The 24,049-nt window shown below is 44.5% G+C and overlaps 2 protein-coding genes across 2 annotated transcripts in view; one reads left to right on the top strand and one right to left on the bottom strand.

The window, feature by feature from the left end:
- Positions 1-7,998, bottom strand: part of LOC310772957 (NLR family CARD domain-containing protein 3-like) — a gene marked incomplete at both ends in the record, with an annotated part of 34,847 nt that extends 26,849 nt beyond the window's left edge. Inside the window, one exon of the mRNA XM_083632912.1 lies at positions 7,937-7,998. Within this exon, the coding sequence (XP_083489038.1) occupies positions 7,937-7,998 (62 nt within the window). The remainder of the gene's footprint in view (positions 1-7,936) is intronic.
- The window catches only part of kpnb3 (karyopherin (importin) beta 3), a 51,370-nt gene continuing 35,274 nt past the window's right edge, over positions 7,954-24,049 (top strand). The window contains exons 1-12 of the mRNA XM_083633432.1: positions 7,954-8,074; positions 11,160-11,240; positions 13,911-14,103; positions 14,891-14,993; positions 15,626-15,722; positions 16,152-16,256; positions 16,460-16,582; positions 17,451-17,571; positions 18,003-18,090; positions 21,591-21,697; positions 21,869-21,993; positions 22,724-22,813. Coding sequence (XP_083489558.1) covers positions 7,997-8,074; positions 11,160-11,240; positions 13,911-14,103; positions 14,891-14,993; positions 15,626-15,722; positions 16,152-16,256; positions 16,460-16,582; positions 17,451-17,571; positions 18,003-18,090; positions 21,591-21,697; positions 21,869-21,993; positions 22,724-22,813 — 1,311 coding nt within the window. The 5' untranslated portion in view covers positions 7,954-7,996. The remainder of the gene's footprint in view (positions 8,075-11,159; positions 11,241-13,910; positions 14,104-14,890; positions 14,994-15,625; positions 15,723-16,151; positions 16,257-16,459; positions 16,583-17,450; positions 17,572-18,002; positions 18,091-21,590; positions 21,698-21,868; positions 21,994-22,723; positions 22,814-24,049) is intronic.

Genomic DNA, 24,049 nt, shown 5'->3' with positions numbered 1-24,049 from the left:
CCCGCATTTAACCCCGTAACGTTAGTTGGTGTCGGGCTTTGCAGAAAGCACTCAGCTTCTCAGCAAGCGCTGAGAATGCAGCGCTGCGCTCGAGCTGCCTGTCGGGGTTTCCAGAAAGCTCTCAGCTTCTCAGCAAGCGCCAGGATTGGTCAATGTCAACTTCAGTCTCCAGAACGATCCAATCAAATCACCCGCACGTCTATCTTCTTGCTAGAGGTCCCGCCTTACAGTAGTGTTTCAACTGACTCTATCAGAATACCATGCCAGTCGGACTTATAGTATTATTATTATATTTATATTATCATACTTGGAAACCGTTTTATAAAAGCAATATAGCACTCGAGCAGCGTGTGTTGTGGCATATATCCCGCTGTGATGAACTGTTGACTTAATGTTGACTCTTGTTCCCTACAGTGCAGGGTCACAGACTGTTAGCTCGGTTACTGTCAAATGTTGAATAATAATGATTTATGTTGTTTTTGAAACACCCTGCACAGTTCCTGTTGCTCCTTCTCTGCTCTCTCACTCAGCAGCACTTTCACTTCTTTCACAGGTTTGCGCCTCCCCTCAGGTGTTGCCAGATCTTGTGACAGTAGCAAGCAGGACTTTGACATTTAACTATTAAAAAATGCAACATAATGATCATAGACCTAGGCTATCTGGGGACATGAATATGGTGGAGTTGCTGGTAACAATTTGATTTAGGAGATACAGAACCCCCAAAAGCCGGACAAGCAGACTACGAAACAGCTTCATCCCCCAAGCCACCAGACTCCTAAACAATAAACAGATCTACCCCACCATTATGACCAGCTGCTAAGATAACCTGTACAGATTTATTTATGGGCAACCGCAATATATAGACAAAGACTTGTAACTATTAATTAACATAACATATAAAGATTATTTATGGGCATCCGCAATATACGGCACAGACCCGAAAAGCACCGGAACAGATGACAATAACGATGACAATGTTCTGGTGTTAATGTCCAGTTAAGCATGACAGGAAACAATGATGATAAAGGTAAAGGTAAAGTCCCACTGATTGTCACACAATGTGTGAAATTTGTTCTCCGCATTTGACCCATCCCCTGGGGGAGCGGTGAGCGGCAGCGTGCGCCGCGCTCGGGAATCACATGGTGATTTAACCCCCCAATTCCAACCCTTTGACGCTGAGTGCCAAGCAGGGAGGCAAATGGGTCCCATTTTTATAGTCTTTGGTATGACTCGGCCGGGGAATCGAACTCACGACCTCCCAGTCTCAGGGCGGACACTCAGACCACAAGGCCACTGAGCTGGTCGATAATGTGAATGACAATGACGACGATGTTGATGACGATGTTGATGACGATGATGATGATGACTGTAACGGAACATAACTCACCTCAAGCATTTCACTGTGTGTACTTGTACATCCGTGTGACAATAAACATCTTGTATCTTGTTGTATTTGATCTTTTTTATGGAAATTCAAAAAGCTGCCCGTGTAGAACTGAATGGGATATTGTTATGGTTTTTAGCATCTAATTATTAAAGATGCTGTAGTGACAGAACAAGAAATAATGACAGATGTACGCTATGATTTCAACAAAGGAAATAAAGAAAAAAATAAAGCCTTTCCTTTTTTAACCAACCTTTGTGGCTATTTGAGTGTAGATTTCTATAGAGTTTACGAGGTGCACTTGAATGCACCACGAAGTCCCTCTCAGTGCCCACAATACTTTATTGTACAAAGTGAGTAGACGGTCAATATTTTTTCCCCAGGGGGTAGGGGTAGGACATTTTCCATGTTGAAAACGATTAGCCGTGTTGTTGGTACCACCCAAAACATTGCCTAAAGTGCCATGAGGCTGAATGGCCAGAACACTGCACAAATGGGTCTCTATCTTCCCACTGGCGTGAGGCGCTAAACTGGCATTCAACGAAAAAAAACACGCTTAGCGCCTGCCTCGGGAAGGTAGCATCATGTTTTTAGGCCCCGAAATGCGCTTTACGCCGAAGAGGCGTGGCGCAGTGCCAGAATAGGCCAGAATGGGCGTTTCGGCCTTAAATACCGGCCTAACGATATCTTCCCCCTGGTGTTAATTTAGCGTTTAGCGCGTTTCAAAACCAGGCCTTATTCAGTGCACCGGGGATATTACTCTACGTAATTATGCGCAGCTCTCCTCTGCCATCTCACTCTCTCTCCCCCTCTCTCTCTCTCTCTCACTCCCTCTCTCTCGCGCGTCAGACAGGCACAATGACCGATGAAAAAAAGTTGTTATACCGTAGTTTTGAGCCCTTGTCATTCAGAGGCTGTTGCATCATCCTACCTGTGCATTGACGTGGGGGAGAAGAAAAGGTAGCGAGAGAAAACAATATCATTCTGCCCAAACTTTCACCAATCTAATCTCATCATGACATCCAGGGATAGGCTATATTTTTCTAGCTGATTAGAACATTTAGAACATTCTTTTCACTTTGATCTTGCTATAGTGTAGCGTATTTACATGGTTGCTGTATTTAAACTGCAGTGAGATTGGTTTGATATAATAATATAATAAATATGAATATGGAATATTATAAAGCGGCTCTCTCAAATCAAGCAATCTGATTGGTTCACAGCCATTGTATAATTCCAGTAACCGAGTTCCATGGCCATGGGTTATTGGTTGCCATGGCAAATCTCTTACTAAAAGGCAGCTCTGCGCTCGAGCTCCGTGTTGGGCTTTCCAGAAAGCTCTCAGCTTCTCAGCAAGCGCCAGGATTGGCCAATGTCAACTTCAGTCTCCAGAACGATCCAATCAAATCACCCGCACGTCTATCTTCTTGCTAGAGGTCCCGCCTTACAGTAGTGTCAAAACAAAAAGCTACTCACTTGCAGCCAGACGCATGATGGCGCAACTCTCTTAGGCTTTGGTTACCTCAAAAACAAAATGGCGGAGACAGCTTTCAGATCCTTGTGAATCGATCTTCGCTTATAACTTTACTAATACTTCGCAGAAAATTATGTTTTGTACAAGAATAGACGCGGGCTAATGTCTTAACCCCTCTCTCGCGCGCCCTCACTCTTAACCCCGCATTTCTAAATAAGACGTAACGTTACTTGGTGTCGGCATACGGCTCTGGTGTCGAGCTTTGCAAAAAGCTCTCAGCAAGCGCCAGGATTGGCCAATGTCGACTTCAGTCTCCAGAACGATCCAATCAAATCACCCGCACGTCTATCTTCTTGCTAGAGGTCCCGCCTTACGGTAGTGTTTCAACTGACTATCAGAATACGATGCCAGTCGGACTTATAGTATTATTATTATTATATTATTATACTTGGAAACCGTTTTATAAAAGCAATATAGCACTCGAGCAGCGTGTGTTGTGGCATATATCCCGCTGATAAGCTGTTATCCCACTCGGCCTGCGGCCTCGTGGGATAACAGCTTATCAGCGGGATATATTCACCACAACACACTTGCTCTCGTGATATATTGCTTAAATATATATGGAGACAGACGGGGATGAAAGAGGGAGGGGGGGTTGCTCAGAGCGCTTTGGTTGGACTTTTCTGACCGGATTGGATCGCTCCGTGGAATGGAACATGAAAGGGACATTGTGATTTGTTTACTGCACTTCTCCAATGAGCACGTTGTGAATAATTCTACGCTTAAAAGGCGTGGTTATAATGCTTAAGGCCGCGTGTAGCGCCGACATGAAAATAGGGAGTGCGCCGGTCCACGCCCACTAATATAGGCTGCGCCTGGCGCTAAGCGCTAATATAAGGCCAGTGGGACGATAGGGCCCATGGGCTCCAAGGTATTTGCGCTTGTTAAAGGGATACGCCAACATTTTGAGTGAGAGTTTATGTATTTTGCCATATTGCCGATATTAAAACTAGAACGTACATGGCTTTATTTTCAATCTGCGCGGAGTACAAACTGTGGTAGAGCCCTCGCTGTTAATAGCTTCGTGCTACAATGGCAGTCTATGGGATTTTTGCCTACTTCCCTTCAGTCGCCCAAAATGCACATTCCAACAGCACCAAAAACAGTCACATGTACATGTTGTGACTCGTGTACTCACCACACGATGAAATAATAATCCAAAGTCAGTGTTGGGCAAGTTACTTTCAAAATGCAATATACTACATATTACTAGTTACTTTCATTTGAAAGTAATAAGTTACTTTACAATATTACTGTCTGTGTAGAGTAACTCGTTACTTATTACACTACTTTTGCATTACTTTCACCAAAATAACAGCAGTAGCATCATGACATCGCCGCCCCGGAACCATCCTGAAAAATAATTTCATCTTGAAGTGAGTGTAAACCATCCAAAATTCTAAATGTTATCATTTTCCTTTGTTATTGTCATGTATAGTGGTTATTTGCATAAAACCACACAATTTGAGTAGGAAATTATTGGATCTTTATTTGAAATATGTGCTTTGTTAAAAACAAAATATAACTCAATTTGTAACTTGTTGTTACTTGACAAAGTAACTGGTATATTACTGAAATCTTATTGGTAATAAGTTATATTACTGAGTTGGGTCTTAATTGGCCTCGGCTGGGTCTACTGGGCGAGGGTGTATGATGTTGAGAGACCCGAAACACCTTACGACCCCAGTTAACATCACTGATGACGCATCCCAGCGCATGCTGTAGTATGTATTTTAAAACATAGAATCCTGGCTCCCCTGGCTAGTGACACTTAGGAATAGACTAGGTGACAACCAAGTATAGTTTGGTGACAAGCTGGAAGGAGAGTTGACGGTCGGAGAGACAGCATCCGGTACGGGATGGGTTTAGCACCCCAGCCTTAGCCTGGGTAAACCCAGCCAGCCTCCACGTGACCTCTATCTATGTGCTATCAGTCACAAGCTAGTGAGCTCGCTCGTGAGGGAGAAATCCACAAACGCTACAGATTAGCCTCCTGAAAATCTGTGCAAAGAGCGGCGCGGCCTGGGGTCCTTCAGGCTAGAGCGAGGTGCTCGACGCAGGCAAATGACGTGCAGCGCACAGGCCTTCTTGGGGCGTCCTCTCTGCCCATGGTAGGATTGCCTTTACCCCGGGAGGGTCTGGTGAGACGAAGGAGGAGCCCGGCCTGGAGTCACCCATAGGGCCTAGACCCTCCATGCACCGAGGGCGTTACAATACTGCGGTGTAGCACTAACTCTATTGCAGCGGATTGGGCGTGATCAACCCTTCCGCGGGCAACGTTGCAGACAGAGTAGGAAGGCTGATCCGTGAGCGGCTGCTTCTGGGACGCGAGTCGGGGTCTTAATTGGCCTCGGCTGGGTCTACTGTAGTCTCTTAGAACAGACGAGTTGGCTTCCGCAATTTTCAAATGCTCTCGCCATACCGTCTGTACGTTAGACCCCCAGAACATGCACAAGGAAGTAGTGAAAAAAACCTTCAGACCGGAAGGAAGTTCGACGGAATCTGACCAATCACGACACGCGTGTCCACGAAAAATATGTTCCCCCCGGAAACTTAAACCGATGCAGGTTGCTAATGCTAGCAGTGCTTTAGAATTACCATGGAAGCTACGCCGACGAAACCGGTGAAAGAAGACCCTGATAGACGTAAACGATGTATCCGCGGCTTGGAGGAACCTCGTGCAAGACGTGCACTTATTCCAGAGTTAAACGAAAGTGATGAGGTAAGTTGCTAACGTTACTGAGCTTATCGTTCGTCTTACTAATCAGCGTTAGCTAACGATAGCTACAGCCAGAGCCGTATAATAGGAGAGTTCCGACATCTCCATTCACTCCAATGGACCCGTTTTTTTCCAGGAAGTAGAAAGTGGAACTCTTCAGTAAAAAAAGCAGCACTGTCGAGTTGCATCAAAATAGACAGTGTTGTACTTTGAAAGGGTTTTTCATCCCTTGAAATGAATCAAATTGTACATTATCGGCTTTATTTTAGCATGCAAAAGTAGCGCGAGACCCATTCCTGGCTGTTCATTGGCTAATGATTCTTGCATTTTGGTCCTCCGCTGACGCCACTCTCTTCCTAGAGGACACTAGCTACAGCTAGTTAGCTAATGTTAAATTCTGATTGGACGAATGAGCGGAAGTCCCGCCTTTCAACTTCCTTTTCCGTTTGGTGCATGATTCTCCCCCACGAAGTACAGACTGTATATAGCTGCATCCGCCGGATGTAGATAAGACAGTCTGTTTTAAGAGACTAGGTCTACTGGGCGAGGGTGTATGATGTTGAGAGACCCGAAACACCTTACAACCCCAGTTAACATCACTGATGACGCGTCCCAGCGCATGCTATAGCATGTATTTTAAAACGAGTTACTGTTAAAAGTAATATATATATATATATAAAAAAGAAAAGAAAAAAAAGAACGATTTCAGACGGAAGCCCGTCTTTATTGTCACACGAACACTACAACACATGCATGCGGCCACAACACACACTCATGCTGACGGTGGCCCGTGAAATATGTCATCTGATTTTGACCCATCCAGGCTTGTCCTTTCCTCCAGGGGGCAGGCCAGGAGCAGTGGTCGCTTTTTCTTTCCAGCGCCCGTGGACCAACTTCAGATGTTGTCGTCACTGGTCGGATGACGATCTTCTGCATGTTTTTAGTGGGAGGTTATGTACGGAGGAACCCCCTGGGGGGTACGGGGAGAACATGCAAACTTCACACAGAAAGGCCCTTTCGATGAGATAGCCCACCTGGGCAGTAGGCACTGAAGATATGGGGGGGTCACAACTCCAGCGCCCACAGCGTCCCAGGCGAGAATCAAACTCAGGACCTTCTAGTTGTGAGGCGACAGCGCTACCGACTGCGCCACCGTACCCCCTATTACATGTAATATGTTACTTTTGTAACATATTACATGTCCAAAGTTTGTGGCTTTTATTTAGAAGGTTCTGTGCTTTTATTTGGAAGGTTATTGACTTTTATTTAGAAGGTTTTGGCTTTTATTTTGAAGGTTTTGTGCTTTTATTTTCAAGGTTATTTGCTTTTATTTTCAAGGTTCTGGGCTTTTATTTTCAAGGTTTAGAGGTTTTATTTGGAAGGTTCTATGCTTTTATTTTTGAAGGTTCTGGGCTTTTATTTCATAGGAGTACTGCAGGGATGGCGTATTTTTTTGTAGGCTTACCCAGAAGTCCCTGCACTTCCTGGTTCTTACGTGTAAAAGTCAATGGGATTTTTGCACGGGAATTTCTGCCACAGCTTGGCTAATGCGTGGCCTTGCCTGCTCTATGGGAGGCAAGTTGCTTTTATTATGATTGCTATGGAAGTAGGGCCTTTGCGAATGGAGCCCACAGTGAAAATACGGGGTCCTTGTGTGAGACTTATGATTGAGTGAAAGGAATGCCTAGTCGAATTCTGAGGCTAAATTCACTGTACTTCTATTCCAGTCACGTCAACGTGCTCATTTCCCGCGCTGTGGCGATTTACTACTAACCCAATAAGATCAAATTATTCACTTTGCCTTGTCGATTGCATCCAATAGATGCCGAGTGACTGTGTGAGCCAATAGCTTGGGTTCGCCGCAGATGATTGGACCAATGAATGACGAGTAGACTTGATAATAGAAGCCAATGGGCAGCATTGTGTGACCGGAGTGGTCTCCGCCAGCCATCTTCGCAATGATAGCAACAATTTTTCACAATTTCACTTCCGGTTTAGTGATTTTGCCTCCAAAATAAAAGGGCGATAAAGTTTGTTTTTTTACTTTGGATTTTTAAGCATTTTATGAAATGTTGTCCTTAATGCCCTTCTGGTGATGGAGCAAACATAGTATAGTTTGAGTACAATTCGTCAACGCTACAACATCAAAGGATATGTATCTAAATTCAATAGAACATTAAGGGTATGTAGTATAATTCAATCTGTGTGACACCAGTTCAATTTGTGCATTTTATAGTTTGAATGAAGGGTTTTATTTTGAAAAGTCCTTACCGGAAGTCAAAGAGAAATGGTTGCTCACTTGATCCAGCCCATCTCGCCGCTTCTCCCGCGGGCTGCTCTTTCTCTGGATCTCTCTGCCATGGCGGAACAGCAGCAGTTCTACCTCTTGCTGAGCAACCTGATGAGCCCTGACAACACCGTCAGGAAGCAGGCAGAGGTAGGCAAAGATCATGCTAACATGTCGCTGTTTTCATGGATGACAAGGCGCATGAAGGTAGCAGCAGGCGCTCTGATCCCCGCTTAGCCAGGTTAGCTTGTTAGCTAGCCAGCCTAGCCGCGGCGCGCGCGCAGCAGTGCAGCCTGCCCTGGACGTCAAAGCTCGGTAGCCCACGTGCGATGTGAAGCACATCCTGACAACTAGCCGGCTAACCATCGCCAGCTAATGCTAACTACATTCACCATGCTGCGCAGTTAGCTCCACGTCCTCCTCAAAGCCACGAACCGAGCCACAGTGCTAGCTAGGTGTATGTGTGTGTTCTGAAATGCCCCTGCTTCGTTGCCAAATGAAAAGCTGACTGGGTTTCTAAGCTAGCAAAGTAACATTAGGGGAGGTAGCATAAAGCTAGGTAGCTAACGCTATTGCCCTGTAGCTAGTTGTACAATCTAGCCAATGTTGTCCATTTTGGATGATAGGAGTAGCTACTAGCTAGCATCTCCTGGTAAATAAGACATGAGTTCATACAATTCATTAAAGACTTGTAATGGTAGGTGACGTCACGTTTTGTAAGTTCTGTAAGTATAACATTAGGAGGTGAGAGGAGTTTGGGAGCCAGTTAATGTTATCTCCACTCCTGCAATGGCCTCTGGTTGGTTTGATGTCTGTTCAACATCATCGACTATAAACAAGGTGCTGCTGTTGTGTTCATCAATAATGTAAGCCACCATGATGACAGCGAATTGGCTCAATTTCACACGTCATTGCGAAGCCTCGTCTGCGGTCTGTCACTGTCACCGGATTTAGTCACTGCCGGAGTGTTTGTTTGTATAGCTCTGGCCTATTCACTTTCCCCATCATGATCAGCCTCTCTGTCTGTCCGCAGCACAGCCTGTGTCGGCGGCAGATCATTGTTGCCACAATTTCCTCTTCAGTTCAATCTTATCGCCCTCCTCCCTCATCAGCAGTCAGCACTTTCCTTTACAAAACACACCGCCTGTCTGTCTGGATGGCTAAGCTCATCGGAATCCATCCTTTAGAGAGCAGTGGTTCTCAACGTGGGCCCCGGGGACCTCCAGGGGGTCCCTGGCAAATTGATGAATTGAGTTTGGTTTGTTTACAAGAAGTTAACACACTTAGAGAATGTAGAATGACTATTTTGATCAGTCGTCTCCCTGTTATCTACTGTATCTACCTACAGCACAGATAGTCATGGAATTCTGCACAAAATCATATCTAACGATAAAACATTTCTCAGATTTGGGTCAGAGATAGAATCTAACCGAATGGGGCTCTTTGTGGCCCTAATGTGGATTAAATTAAGGGTCCTTGATTTAAGAAAAGGTTGAGAATCATCACTGCTTTAGAGTAACTAGAGCACTAGAAATTAGGGTTGTCCCGATAACTTGAATTTGTAACTGTAAATATTGATATTCAATACCATTTCTGATGCCACAGGGGAAAAAAATGACAACATTAAAAATAGATTTGTGAAAGGTGTATAAATGCGTTTGAATGCGCAGAAAATATGTTTGCTGCACTTAAGAGAACCATAGGGCCTCCGGACCATTCTGGTGCTCGGACAACCCCTTGAGTTTCCAGACACACTAATGGTTGAATGCAGCATTGAGGGGCCCTTTACACGAGGACAGTTTCTGGAAGAAATGACACAATAGCGTTTCCTTCACACCTTTTCCTTCACACCTTCTCCCTGTTTACATGAGCGCTGTTGAATTTTTAAAACGCCGTAATGTACATGCCAGGTCGCTAGGTGGCAGTATGATGGTCAACGGGGCGTTGCTCGTCGCTCCACAACTTGGAGAGTGCCGGGTCAGCCTATAAATACTTCCGCGACTTCCTTTTAAAACACTTCTCTCACAGCAGCGGTAAACTGCCAGTATTATCTGGTTCTGCCACGTAAGCACCCGCAACATCAACGAGAGCACAACCGTAAGATCCATGTCTGCTTCTCTTCGTGTTGTTTTCCTGACTGATGTTGTGTAACTCGCGCACGGCTATGACGTAATCGCGTGTGTCGCGTGTGCAGGCACGTCAGAGTTCCTGAAATGAGCCGTGTCAAAGCGATTACATGGAGCGCTCAGCGGGGAGCGTCACCAAGAATTCCACTCTGGAGGGTGGTTTCAAAATGTGTCGTTTCCTAAGCGCAAATTCGCCGTCGCCGTCTAAAAGGGAGGCACTAACGATAAAATAATTCCCCCTCACCATAGGAAACCGTCCTTGTGTAAAGTGCCCCTGAGTCAGTCTACAAAGTGTTGCCCCCTGCTAGCACAAACCCAGAGGTTCCTCTCTATTCCCACCATGTCATCAAGCATCCTCTTCTGGCATTTCTTCCATAGCTTTGAGCTGAATGTAAAGCATGTGTGTTACACAAGACTCAGCCAAGGGCTCCGACATCAGGCGCTCTCTTGACCACGCTGCTGAAGACCAATCATTGAGTCTTTTTCTACATGCTCCACATCCTACAGGCAATTGAAAATTGACATTTAATTCGTCGCCAATCCTCAGTATCACAACATATGCCTATTAAACAATACATGCCCAATTACATTTTCTAGTCAAAATCCCATTACTTTTACATCCCAAGATTTAGATTTAGATCTTATTTTTTTAGGGCAACAACTAAAAAAATAAGATCTAAATCTAATCGCTGTTGTGTCCGGCTAAATCTAATCGCTGTTGTGTCCGGCATTGTATTTGAAAAAATACAGCAACCTACAGAAGCAAGACACCATGTAACTTCAGCATGGTGAGGGCAGTCACACTGCTCGTGCTGGTAGGGAGTCAAGTTTTCACTGCAGCTAAAATGTATGCGCCCATACTTTAAAGGACCAGTTTACCCAAAAATGGAAATTAAGGGGTTGGCTCCAGTATCCGTGATGTCACGAATCATGCTCGTTGAAAAAGGCCTTTTTTCAGTGAGCACAGAGAAACTTTCCACTTTCAGCAGAGTATTGTGGATACAGCCTTCTAGTGTCAAACTGTGCACAGACATCATTCTGCATACCTGTTCATAATGAGAATTCTAGTGGCTGTATTGCTTACCACTGTCTATTGATTGCCTTTGCAGGAGACCTATGATACTATCCCTGGCCAGAACAAGATCACATTCTTGCTGCAGGCCATCAGAGATGCATCTGCTACTGAGGAGGTTGGTACGCTCACAGCATGACTGTCTCCCCCCCTCACAATACTAGGGATGGGGGACAATCGATAGAGCAGAGTATCGCGATATTTTGTGTGGTGATATATCGTATCACACAAATGCCAAGTATCGTGATATTTTATTATACGATCAGACGACAGGGGAGGCACAGCCCATTTTTTGAACCGCTCTCTCATTGGTGCTACGACCTGACTGACGACTCGTTCAGTTTCAACCCCCCTAGACCCGCCCGATATTAGCGAGTAAAAGAAAATCCGATATCGATAATCTGCCGATATTCTTTTATTTTATATATACACATTATATTACACACTGTTTGCAATGGTCCCTCAAATATCAAACACTTGACAAAGATATGACTTGACGTGATTAGGCACGATATTTTACAGTTTAGCCAGAAACTTTATTGTCCAAAATGACATCAATTCTCTTATCTAAAATAATTGCATCCAAAGTCTGCCTGAAACTAGTAGCCTGTAGATGTCCAAGCCGGGCATAGAGCCCATCCCCTGCTCCAGAGCCCACCCTGCTCCAGAGCCCACCCTGCTGTAGAGCCCACCCTGCCTCCAGAGCCCACCCTGACTCCAGAGCCCACCCTGACTCCAGAGCCCACCCTGACTCCAGAGCCCACCCTGACTCCAGAGCCCACCCTGACTCCAGAGCCCACCCTGACTCCAGAGCCCACCCTGACTCCAGAGCCCACCCTGACTCCAGAGCCCACCCTGACTCCCAGCCCTGCTGGACTGCTGGGGCCAGAGCAGCCAGCCAGGAGCAGGGGAGAGATATGTGAAGGGCAATTCTTCTCAAGTACATGTTACAATGAGGCAATTACATAGTCCTTGCATCTACATTTAAGTAATTTTTTTAGCTGTTTCTTTTTTGCAAGTTATACTAACATTTATGGTTTAACCATGTTTATGACATAATGACATGGCTCTCTAGTCAGCTCGAGGCATCAGCCCAGCACCAGGTTCCAGAACTTCCAGTTGCTGGAAAGGGGGTTATTTGTGTGAGCCTTGAACACCACCTGCACAGTAGCTTTTTGCTTTTGAAAAGGAAGCCAACAGAGGGCGCTATAAGCATGTCATGAAGACACCCAGTCAACACGTTTTGGCCCATCGCCTCTCTCAGACACCAAGGCTTGATGCCAGTCATAGTTTGGGCATTTTGGCGGGTCATGTTTACTCAGCGTCCACCAGCTGCTCGCTCCTTCCTGCCTCCTTTACTTTACCTCCAGGCTGATATTTTTAGAGTGTTGAAATGGGAGCAGACGAGGAGGTGCTCTGCACAGGGAGCAGACGAGGAGGTGCTCTGCACAGGGAGCAGACGAGGAGGTGCTCTGCACAGGGGGGGTGACTCTGCTTCTCTGAGGTGCTGCAGTCTTTGTTAGGGCGGTCTTTATTTTCTCTAAATGGCTACCTTTTTATTTCAGTGTTTGTCCTATAGGCATTGCTGCTGAATTTTCTTTAGAAACAAACTGATTTTGCAGTACGGACGCTTCATATCAGGTCATTTCACAGATTCACACCTGTGATTAAAGCAAATGAACAAAAAACGTTGCGCTTACTTGATAATGTGTCAGCACAACACATAGGTGTAAGAAGCTTACTTGATAATGTCAGCACAACACATAGGTGTAAGAAGCTTACTTGATAATGTCAGCACAACACATAGGTGTAAGAAGCACAACACATAGGTGTAAGAAGCGTGGGGGACAGGGGATTTATTGATTGATTTTATTTATGGATATAGCAGAAGAAAATCCAAGTTATAGACATGTAAAAGTGTGAACACTTATTTCCAACATGGTCCCTGGGATACATTGTAGGAGCACTATTGGACTATTATAGTAATACTAACTAGATCCCTATTGCCAAATACAATTTTATTGACCGTCTCCTACAGGATAGGACTAGTCAGGGCACGCTTTACGAGCGGGGGAAAAATGTGTGGATTATTTCTCCTCCTCTTCTTCTCTTCTCCTCTCCTTGCAATGCCTCGACCAAAAAAACAAGAACAAAAGAACAGCAGTGGCGGGCATATAGAATGTATATAGGAATTGATTTCTGGATTTGAATTTCTGGAATTGATTCAGTCACTGCCTCACATTACATGGACATTCTATTATGGATCCTTGAAAAGTCAGGGGAAATTTTTGAAATGTTATCCATGAAAATGTTTGGGATGTTGGAAGTGGAACCCTGTGAGAGCTGTGTGTTGACCCGGCAGTAGAGATGTAACGCTATGACAATTTCACATCACGATTATTGTGACCAAAATTATCACGTTTATGATGTTATCACAGTATTTGTAAAAAAAAATGGCTGAAAATGTTCAAAAAGTGACTTCAAAGAGAGACTCACTGAAATCATTTTACAGCGTTTTATATTGAAAAGGCAGAACCCAAAATTGATTGATACACTCACTGAAATCATTTCACCAAGGCTGCACGTCTGCATCTGGGAGACTGTTGCCAACTTTGGTTGATGATGCACAATATTTACCATATTTTTCAAAGCACTGTAATCACAGTACCACGGTAATCATGGTAAAACGGTTTTACTGATAATGAAAATTTGAAACGGTACGGTTATCGAACGGAATTTCATCTAGGTTATCATTCAAACTGGTTATCGTCACATCCCTACCCGGCAGGTCCAGCAGATGGCAGCGGTGCTGCTGCGCCGGCTGCTGTCGTCGTCGTTTGAGGAGATCTACCCGGGCCTGACGCTGGACATGCAGACGGCCATCAAGACAGAGCTGCTCAGCAGCATCCAGCAGGACGCCTCGCCCAACATCCGCAAGAAAGTCTGTGACATCGCCGCAGAGCTCTCACGCAACCTCATTGGTAAGACGCAGCTGAGATTTTCAACAAAGATTGATTTGAGTTATTGATGCCGGGTCATTTGCCAGATCATTTGTGCATGAATGACCTCACTGGTCCACACCTTAACTCAAATCAACTCTCAATAGCTGTCAAACTAAATGAATGCTGCAAAACGGTTTACGCTTTTCAGATGTGTGAGAGATGATGTGCAAAATAAATCAGCATTGTTTTTCAGTGGAGTGTCCCTTAAGTCGTATAGCCAAGGAGGTGTGATGCCTTATTAGTAGGGGTGTCACGATACACTCAGTTCACGATACGATACACAATATTGGGTTCACGATAACGATACGATATTTTAACAATATTTTTTTGCAATCGATTTGTAAGTTGAGGGGGCATCCTCCACGCTAATTTGAGTAATTTCACCATTTTCATCATCTACGTCTGTAACGTCCCTCGTCCGTTCAAAAACAAAGCAATGAAAAGGAGAGCGAGCATGCAATCAGATGCAGATCAGTGCCACCATGTTCAGCTTCTTTTTCTCGCGATATGATGTTTCATCTCAATGATACATATTGTCACGTTTTGATATCGCGATATATTGTGACATCCCTACTTATTAGACATGGAGTTCAGTTAGACTTGTTGCAAGGCTATCATGAAAGATGTTGTGGATGTTGTAGAAAACAGTGGATCATTAATTTAAAGGTGAACGTTAATAATCTCTATCTATCTCTATCTTTTTCTTTGACACGATGCTGAGAAGGACTGATGGTGATTTTGCTCTTTGCGTTTGTCTTGGCTCTAGATGACGATGGGAACAACCAGTGGCCAGAGTTGCTGAAGTTTCTGTTTGATTCAGTCAACTCTCAGAATGTAGGTCTGCGAGAAGCTGCGCTGCACATCTTCTGGTGAGGTCCCACGCCACGCACTTGAATTCAATACAACCTATGCCGCAAAGACGGGCAATACAAACATCACATTCAAAACAAGACAGGATTTTAAAGACATGTGGACCAGGACCACTTATCCGCCTGGGATAGAAATGTGCACAGGTTAAGCTTGAGTTTTAAAATCGGGTTGCATCACTCACATAAGTCAACTTACGTAGAACTTGCTTCTCTCAAATCAGAAGAGGAAGGGAGACCCGCACACACTGTCTTCACTTGCTCAAACACGAGTTTAATATACAATGTTTCGGTACGAGACCTTTTTCAAGTAGTAAGCATATACCTGAAAACGGTCTTGGACGTTACATCTAACGTTAGAGCTGCTTTTATCTGGTTCAAACAAACATAACATGCAAACACACATCACTTGATGTCCGTGGTCGCAAAGGCTTCTTGTGAGACTTTAGCATGTCTTATATTAACTGAATAAGTTGTGGTCGTTTGCAGTTATAGCGTAATCAGCCATTAACGTTACATTTACATGATTATAGGCAATACCTGTATTTGGAAAGTAGAGTATAATAAACATGATTTACGGATGGGTTTTTGTATAAAATAAATAATTTTTGCGTGTGCCTTGGGTGTTTTTGTAGGAACTTCCCAGGGATCTTTGGCAACCAGCAGCAGCATTATATGGAGGTTATCAAGCGCATGCTGGTCCAATGCATGCAGGACCAGGAGAACCCACAGGTAAGATCCTCTGAAGACTATTGTGGGACAGTGAATTCCTCATTCTGTGTGTGTGTGTGTTGATTAGGGATACATGATATATCGGCAATCATATCTTTATCGACCGATGTTTTTTAACATCTGCATCAGTCCGACGTTGCGATGTATCGGTTATCGGTATCAGCCAAAATGTTCACATGGAGAGGAAACAATGCAGTAAATCTATGATTTATGGGCTTTTCCAAATGTTTTGGAAATAAAGAAATGCATTAGTTTTTCAAAGTCATGTGTTTTTCAGTATCTACAAAATTTCACTATCGTAGAACTGTGTTTATACAGATCATATTGTTATCGGCCATAACTGCAAATGTTGATATCGGTATCGGCCAAAATGTTCATATCGGTGCACCCGTAGTGTTGATACACGTGATCTCTCCTATAATCCTGCAGATTCGTACCCTGGCAGCTCGGGCTGCAGCCTCCTTCGTTCTGTCCAATGAGAGCAACACAGTGCTGCTGAAACACTTCTCCGACCTGTTACCAGGCATCCTGCAGGTCAGACCGCTAAATCCATCATCTTATTCTTTGACTCGGTTCAGGACAGAGATGGAGACGTGGACTTGAGTCCCACACAGTGACTCGAGACTTGACTTGAGACTCATCCTCAAAGACTTGAGACTTGACTTGGACTTGTTTTTTTTTTTACTTCAGGGTCCCCTGCATGGTTTAGGTAACCACAGCATGTCGTATTGTTTCAGGCAGTGAACGAGTCCTGCTACCAGGGAGACGACTCGGTGCTCAAGTCCCTAGTGGAGATTGCAGACACAGCACCTAAATACCTGAGACCCAACCTGGAGGCCACCCTGCAGCTCAGTCTGAAGGTGAGTCACGCAGCAACCCTAAAATGATTTCTTGTAAAACACCCCCGGTGAGTAGCTTTTGGTATTGAACATGTCAATGGTGTCCAAAGTCTTCATAATAAGTGTACATGTGAGTTCCATTAAAAGCCTTTCTCATGGCTCCTAAGCAGGGTGGGAATTACACAGAGGAGAGGCCATGGCCTCCTTTGCCCCTCCCTCTGGCCGTGATACCCTGAGATCCCTAAGGCCACCTTGGCAGTGCCCTGCTACCAGCCTGCTACTGTCAGTTGCTTTAAAAGCGACTGTGGTCTCAGTTTAATGTATCCTGCCCTATGCAGAGGATGTGTCATTGACTCATTTTAACACACATTTCAGAAAATTCGCTCTTCATGATGTCAATATAGAGCAATGGCCTTTGTGCCCTGGCATGTGGCCGTGTGCCCTAAAAAAAATTGCGTTGCCGAAGGTCAGATGATGGTCTTGCCCCTAAAATGACGAAATCCCCACCCTGCTCCTAAGGCTTCATTCAGTGTTTTGTCAAAATATTTCTGAAAGTGCTTTGTAGAAACTGAAAGCAGGAACTTCTCAAAGAATCAATTCAATACATTTTTATATTTATATAGCGCCAAATCATCAAGTTTACAGTATGTCTAGGCGCTTTACAAATAGAGCAGGTCGAAAGCAGGCTCTTTATTTTAGACCCAACAATTTGAAACAATGCGTTTTGCGAGATGTTGAGAATGTGTTTCGGGAAACACAAGTACAACCGGCTTCTTGGACGTGCATAAGACTTCTATTCCTACAATGTGACTGACAATCATCATCATGCTTATGATCATCTCTCATGCTGTGTGAGCTCTGTTATCACTGGTTTCCGCGTCTCTTGCAGCTGTGTGCCGACACCAACCTGTCGAACATGCAGAGGCAGTTGGCTTTGGAGGTCATCGTCACCCTGTCAGAGACGGCAGCAGCCATGCTGAGGAAACACACCGCCATTGTGGCTCAGAGTGGTGAGGATGAGGATGCTTGACCATCACTCACCTAGTGTTAGGCCACCGGCGGACGTGTTTTGATTCTTAGTTTTTTATTTAGTCAGCTTGTAGTTAGGGCTGGACGATATGGACAAAATCAAATATATATTTTTTGACCAAATATTGCAAAATATTTTTGACTAAATATTGCAACTATATTGTACGGATGAACAGCAAATAATAGCAGCTAGAACAGGCTGGTAAGTTCAGAAAAACGACATCACTTTCCTGTAAAGCAGTCATATAGGTAGATATCGATATAATATCGATATATTGCTCAGCCCTACTTGTAGTTGAAATGGACACTTATTGGGAAGGAACCCAAAGTTTGATTGTGTGTGTGTGTGTGTGTGTGTGTGTGTGTGTGTGTGTGTGTGTGTGTGTGCGTGTGCGTGTGCGTGCGTGTGCAGTGCCCCAGATGCTGGCTATGATGGTGGACCTGGAGGAGGACGAGGAGTGGGCCATGGCTGATGAGCTGGAGGACGACGACTTTGACAGGTAACAGCTTTTTTATATCCTCAACCGACGAGACCTAAAGGCACAATAACAATCATCACCTTTGACCTCTCAATAGCACTTTAGCTTTGGCTGTTTGATCTATAAACGTGTGTGAACTTAAAGTAGGCCTATTCATAACTGTCTTGTCAAATGGTACTGTAAGCTTGCTCCGGCGCATGCCATGAAGAAATCAAACAAGGTTACTCTGAGTGATGTCATGTCACGTCACCAGAATTGTGTTTTGAACTCGCCTTATACTCGTACGTGCTCTTGTTAAGCTAGTTTTTCACGTATGGTATCGTGGCAGAGGGATTCCTCTTTGATGAGACGATACCTCTGTGTTCTCAGTAGTCGTGTTCCCATTACCCTCAGAAATGCGCAAAATCTATATATCGCAATAGAAAGTAGTTAATGGAAACACGTAAATTTCGAAACAGATTTTTCGCATTTGCATGTCATGTGACCCATCTTCTCCTTTGGAAACGGAGCGGAAAATGAAAGGAAAATGAGGGAGAAAGGGTTCGATAAACCGTGGCAAAACCTCCGCAGCAAGTGGAAAACTTTTAAGCAACGCTACCTAGCAGAAAGATGAGTGTTGTGCAAAAGCGGAGCTGGGGAAAATAGATCATGTTTAATGACAGAAATCGGTCCATGGGGACAGGCTGCCTGTCTGTGTGCGCGCAGTTGTAGGCTACCTTTTTTCCTCTGCCTCTCGCGCTCACTGCATTCACTGCAGCCAGCAACATGTTGACACTCATTTTCTTTTGAATTGATAATCAGGCTCGTTTATATGCGTTGTAACTTCATGTTGTGATTTGCATTGAGCATGCAGGGGACGGGATTTGGGGCAGATCCCCGTGCGTAATCACTGTGGCAGCTGCTGCAACGGGGAATTGCGTTCAGGTGTGTGCGCCGTCACTCAAACTCAACTTCAATGGAAACGCCTACAAGTCGCAATTGTACATTGTCGAAGTTGTAGAAATATCGCAATTATTTTGCGAAAAACTGTAATGGAAACACAGCTAGTGATACAGACTTCACACGTGAGGAGTGTGAGATTGTTTACGTCTCTCTGTTTGACAGAAAGTGCAGCATTCCCGTGTCTTTATGGTGAATGAAGAGAGTAGAAATGCAGGGAGGTTTTACACCATCTGCTGGCACCAAGACATGAGTTGTAACTATAACTAACTGTATAACTGTCAGGATATGTAGTCCTTTATCCTCGCTTATACCATGGTCTGGGTGAATACTCGATTCTGATTGGCTGCAGGGTGTCCATTAAAAAGTGATAATGTACAGTTGGTAAAGTTGTTAAGCCAAATGGTCTGTTCACCATTCATATCAATGCGCCATAGTTTCAACAGTGTTATCAAGAGAGCTGTTTGAGCTCTATACCCCTGTTAAGGGTTAATATGGCACTTTTGTTAGTTGAGAAAAAAAAAAGTCGGTCAAAGTAAGTATTTAAATCACCCCGTGATTTAAGGCAAACCATCCTCGGCTTCGCCTCGGACGGTTCACGCCTCCGCGTCGTCCCTTAAAAAGTGATAATGTACACCTCGTCGTGCATTAACCCTTACTTAGAACACGGCTCTCTTGAATACTCGATTCTGATTGGTCAATCAACAATATTCACCGGTCATTAGGGATGGGCATTTCTAGCAAAAACACTATTCGAAATTCGCTGGCCAAATTCGAATTTAATTCGAAATTCGAAAAAAAAAAAAAATGTAAAAAAAAAACATTTTTTTTTTTTTTTTTTTTTTTTTTTTTTTTGTGAGTGAAATGTTGCATTGTCTCCCCTGATTCTAAGTCTACGGCTTTATTAATTAATATAAAAAGCTTCTGCTGTGGATTTTTAGCTCAAACAAGCATTGCACCACTGAAGTAAAGAACATGTTACATGACATTGACATTTTCGAAAATAAAAAACAGTTTTGACAATCATGAGTGGTTCATTAAATATTTAGTAGGCTCAGGTCTGAGTGCCAAAGGGGTGCCAAAGTCACCCCCTCTCCCTCTTCATGGGATTTCATCCGCCATTCATTTTTCCATAAACCTTGCTTAAAATGCTTATAAAAAGTGTTTTACTTGCTCAAACCAAGCGATTTGACTATACTTAGAATCAGGGGAGACAATGCAACATTTCACAAAAAAAAAAAAAGTTTTTTTTTTTTTTTTTTTTTTTTTTTTTGAATTTCGAATTTCAATAATAAAAGTCGACCTTGATAATAACAACGATTATTCGAAAATTCGAAATTCAATGCCCATCCCTACCGGTCATTATTTCTCGACAACCGACCGCTGCTCTGCCACACCTGGTATTAATCAGTTGATAAGAGCATTTTGTCTGCAGACACTACTAATTAGGCCAACCAGTTGCAGCTGTGGTGTTTGTGTGCCAATTACGAATGAAACCGCTTTGTCGTTGAAAACGCTATTAAAAAATCTATTTGAATAATTATTTTTGTCAGATTATTGAATGATTTAGTTGTAGGCCGTGTTCTAAGCGGGATAATGTATATTGAGGCGGTGATTACGGGGGAAATAATGACCGACAGGTGATGATTGAGCCCGACGCGCAGCGGAGGGCTTAATCATCACCTGAAGGTCATTATTTCAGCACCTGAGATCACATTGTTGACAACCAAATGGGAAATTGTTTTCTCTACTGAATGAATAAAACTTGCCAATTTCTCTGATTGGCAGTCTGGAACACTTCTCTGTTATAAGGTATATATAGATATATAGATATGCAATCCCCCCCGATTGTATATCTAGTTTGCCCTCTCAGGTTTTGCTGTGTGCTGCTTTTTTCCCCCTATATCACGAGCGCTAGTCCTGCTCACGCCAAAGTGTCTGTCGGTATTCAAATTTCAAACAAGCCTGTTTCCTGAGTTGACCTGCCCAGGCTGAGGCTGCCTTCAAGTCCCCAAAAGAGTGCAGTTAAAACAACCCGTCAGTCATTCATTTCCACTGAGAGCTCAGCTGGTGACGAGGGGAAGCTGAGGTTCACTTTATGCAAATTAGCTGCGCTGCGCTGAAGCGGCGACTATTTGCCGATAGGAATTAGATTTTCACTGGAGACTGGAATTAGCAGCCCCATTTTAGGGAAGAATCAGAATCAGAATCAGATTGATTCTGAAAATCTGCCAATGACGGAGAATATTCGGTTAAGGCGATCGCTGTCTAGAACAAAATCGCAGATGTCTTTAATCATAATTATAAAAGTCGCTAATGCATAATTATGAAGTTTTGGAATGATCACTAGTAAATGTTAAAATGGCTTGCACCATAAGTGCAAAGGTTGATAAACCCGTCATGTGGAGTGCCCTGGTCTGTTTCCTGTGAGACTGAGTGTTGTTCTTTCTAACCTGCCAGTAATGCTGTGGCAGGGGAGAGTGCCCTGTGAGACTGAGTGTTGTTCTTTCTAACCTGCCAGTAATGCTGTGGCAGGGGAGAGTGCCCTGTGAGACTGAGTGTTGTTCTTTCTAACCTGCCAGTAATGCTGTGGCAGGGGAGAGTGCCCTGGACAGAATTGCCTGTGGTCTGGGAGGAAAGATCGTACTGCCAATGATCAAACAGCACATCATGCAGATGTTACAGAACCGTAAGTAAACGTCGCATGGTATACCATATTATGAAAGTACCACGGGTACCACAATTTTAAAACGCATTTTTGCAAAAAAGCCATCCTTTCTGAATGCCGTCAATGGGAAAATAGAGACTTTGAAAGCTCATTGAACATTGAGATCGACCCCCCGTGTGTGTTTGTTGCCAGCTGACTGGAAGTACCGGCACGCCGGGCTGATGGCGCTGTCGGCCATCGGCGAGGGCTGCCACCAGCAGATGGAGGCCATCCTCAACGAGATCGTCAGCTTTGTCCTCCTCTTCTGCTCCGACCCTGTAAGAAACCTAACGCTCACCGTCAGGCTCCTCAAGCCTTTTGTCTTGCATGTAGGGAATGTAGTGTAGCCTATGGCAGTGGTTCTCAGAGGGGGGTCCGGGGGCCCCCAGGAGTCCTTGAGGGGGTTCCAGGGAGTCCCCAGCAAAAAGGGGAATCATTTATTTTCACTACAACAAAGTAACACAATGTCAGAATGTAGGACTATTTTGGTCATGGGTTTCGTGCACTTTCTGTAATCAAAAAGGGCCTTTCTGTGTGGAGTTTGCATGTTCTCCCCGTGCCTCCCGGGGGGTTTCCTTCTTATAGGAACCCCCTTCACCAAAACATGCAATATCCTGGTTGCTAATGTGGTTCCTCCTCTGGTCGTTAAGGGCGCCGGTTCGGAGGGAGGGGAACCGGTTGGAATAGCGTGAACCTCCCACGTGCTATGTCCTACCAGTGAAGCTTCCTCTGTCAGGTGAAAAGAAGCGGCTGGCTAACTGCCCATGTCTCGGAGGAAGCATGGAGCCAGTTTCGGCTCTCCCCAGATCGGCAGAGGGTGGAGTAGCAACCAGGATAAATAAAAGTAAATTAGCACTAATGGGGGATAAAAATGGGATAAAAAATTGTGGTATTTTTTTTTTTTTTTTTTAATATAAATGTGGTTGTTAATGTTTCAGGAATTCTGCCCACAACAATTGCCATGTTGTGTGTGTTGGTTTTGACTCTGCCTTTCCTCTCCCTCCTCAGCACCCTAGAGTGCGCTATGCTGCTTGCAACGCTATTGGGCAGATGGCCACAGACTTCGCCCCCACCTTCCAAAAGAAATTCCACGATAAGGTAAATGACACTTAGAGCTGTGGAAACACTGTTGCATGACAAAGCCACTAATGTGCTGCACTTACATTTCTCTTCCCATCAATACATAGTGCAACATATTACTACAACTTCAGTAATACGATTAGTCTTCAAAGTTGGTGTTTTTATTTATTTTTATTCTTTATACTACAACAGAACAACAGAAAAGTAATTTATGGACCGGGGAAAAAACTCAATTGAGCAAAAGTAACTTTGGATTGTTAGCACTGGGTCAGAAGCCCAACACTTGTCTGAGTGAGCAGAGCTTGTTGAACAAACCCGTTGATCCTTGTCTGCTCCAGGTCATCTCAGCCCTGCTTCAGACCATGGAGGACCAGACTTAACCCTCTTGTGTTCTCCAGGTCATCTCAGCTCTGCTTCAGACCATGGAGGACCAGACTTAACCCTCTTGTGTTCTCCAGGTCATCTCAGCTCTGCTTCAGACCATGGAGGACCAGACTTAACCCTCTTGTGTTCTCCAGGTCATCTCAGACCATGGAGGACCAGACTAACCCTCTTGTCTTCTCCAGGTCATCTCAGCTCTGCTTCAGGCCATGGAGGACCAGACTACGTTCTTGTGTTCTCCAGGTCATCTCAGCCCTGCTTCAGACCATGGAGGACCAGACTTAACCCTCTTGTCTTCTCCAGGTCATCTCAGCTCTGCTTCAGACCATGGAGGACCAGACTTAACCCTCTTGTGTTCTCCAGGTCATCTCAGACCATGGAGGACCAGACTAACCCTCTTGTGTTCTCCAGGTCATCTCAGCTCTGCTTCAGGCCATGGAGGACCAGACTAAGTTCTTGTGTTCTCCAGGTCATCTCAGCCCTGCTTCAGACCATGGAGGACCAGACTAACCCTCTTGTGTTCTCCAGGTCATCTCAGCTCTGCTTCAGACCATGGAGGACCAGACTTAACCCTCTTGTGTTCTCCAGGTCATCTCAGACCATGGAGGACCAGACTAACCCTCTTGTGTTCTCCAGGTCATCTCAGACCATGGAGGACCAGACTAACCCTCTTGTGTTCTCCAGGTCATCTCAGCTCTGCTTCAGACCATGGAGGACCAGACTTAACCCTCTTGTGTTCTCCAGGTCATCTCAGCCCTGCTTCAGACCATGGAGGACCAGACTAACCCTCTTGTGTTCTCCAGGTCATCTCAGCCCTGCTTCAGACCATGGAGGACCAGACTAACCCTCTTGTGTTCTCCAGGTCATCTCAGA

The sequence above is a fragment of the Poromitra crassiceps genome (genome assembly GCF_964638095.1).
Source record: "Poromitra crassiceps genome assembly, chromosome: 3".
Taxonomy (NCBI): Eukaryota; Metazoa; Chordata; class Actinopteri; order Beryciformes; family Melamphaidae; genus Poromitra; species Poromitra crassiceps.
This window is presented reverse-complemented; position numbering and strand designations above follow the sequence as displayed.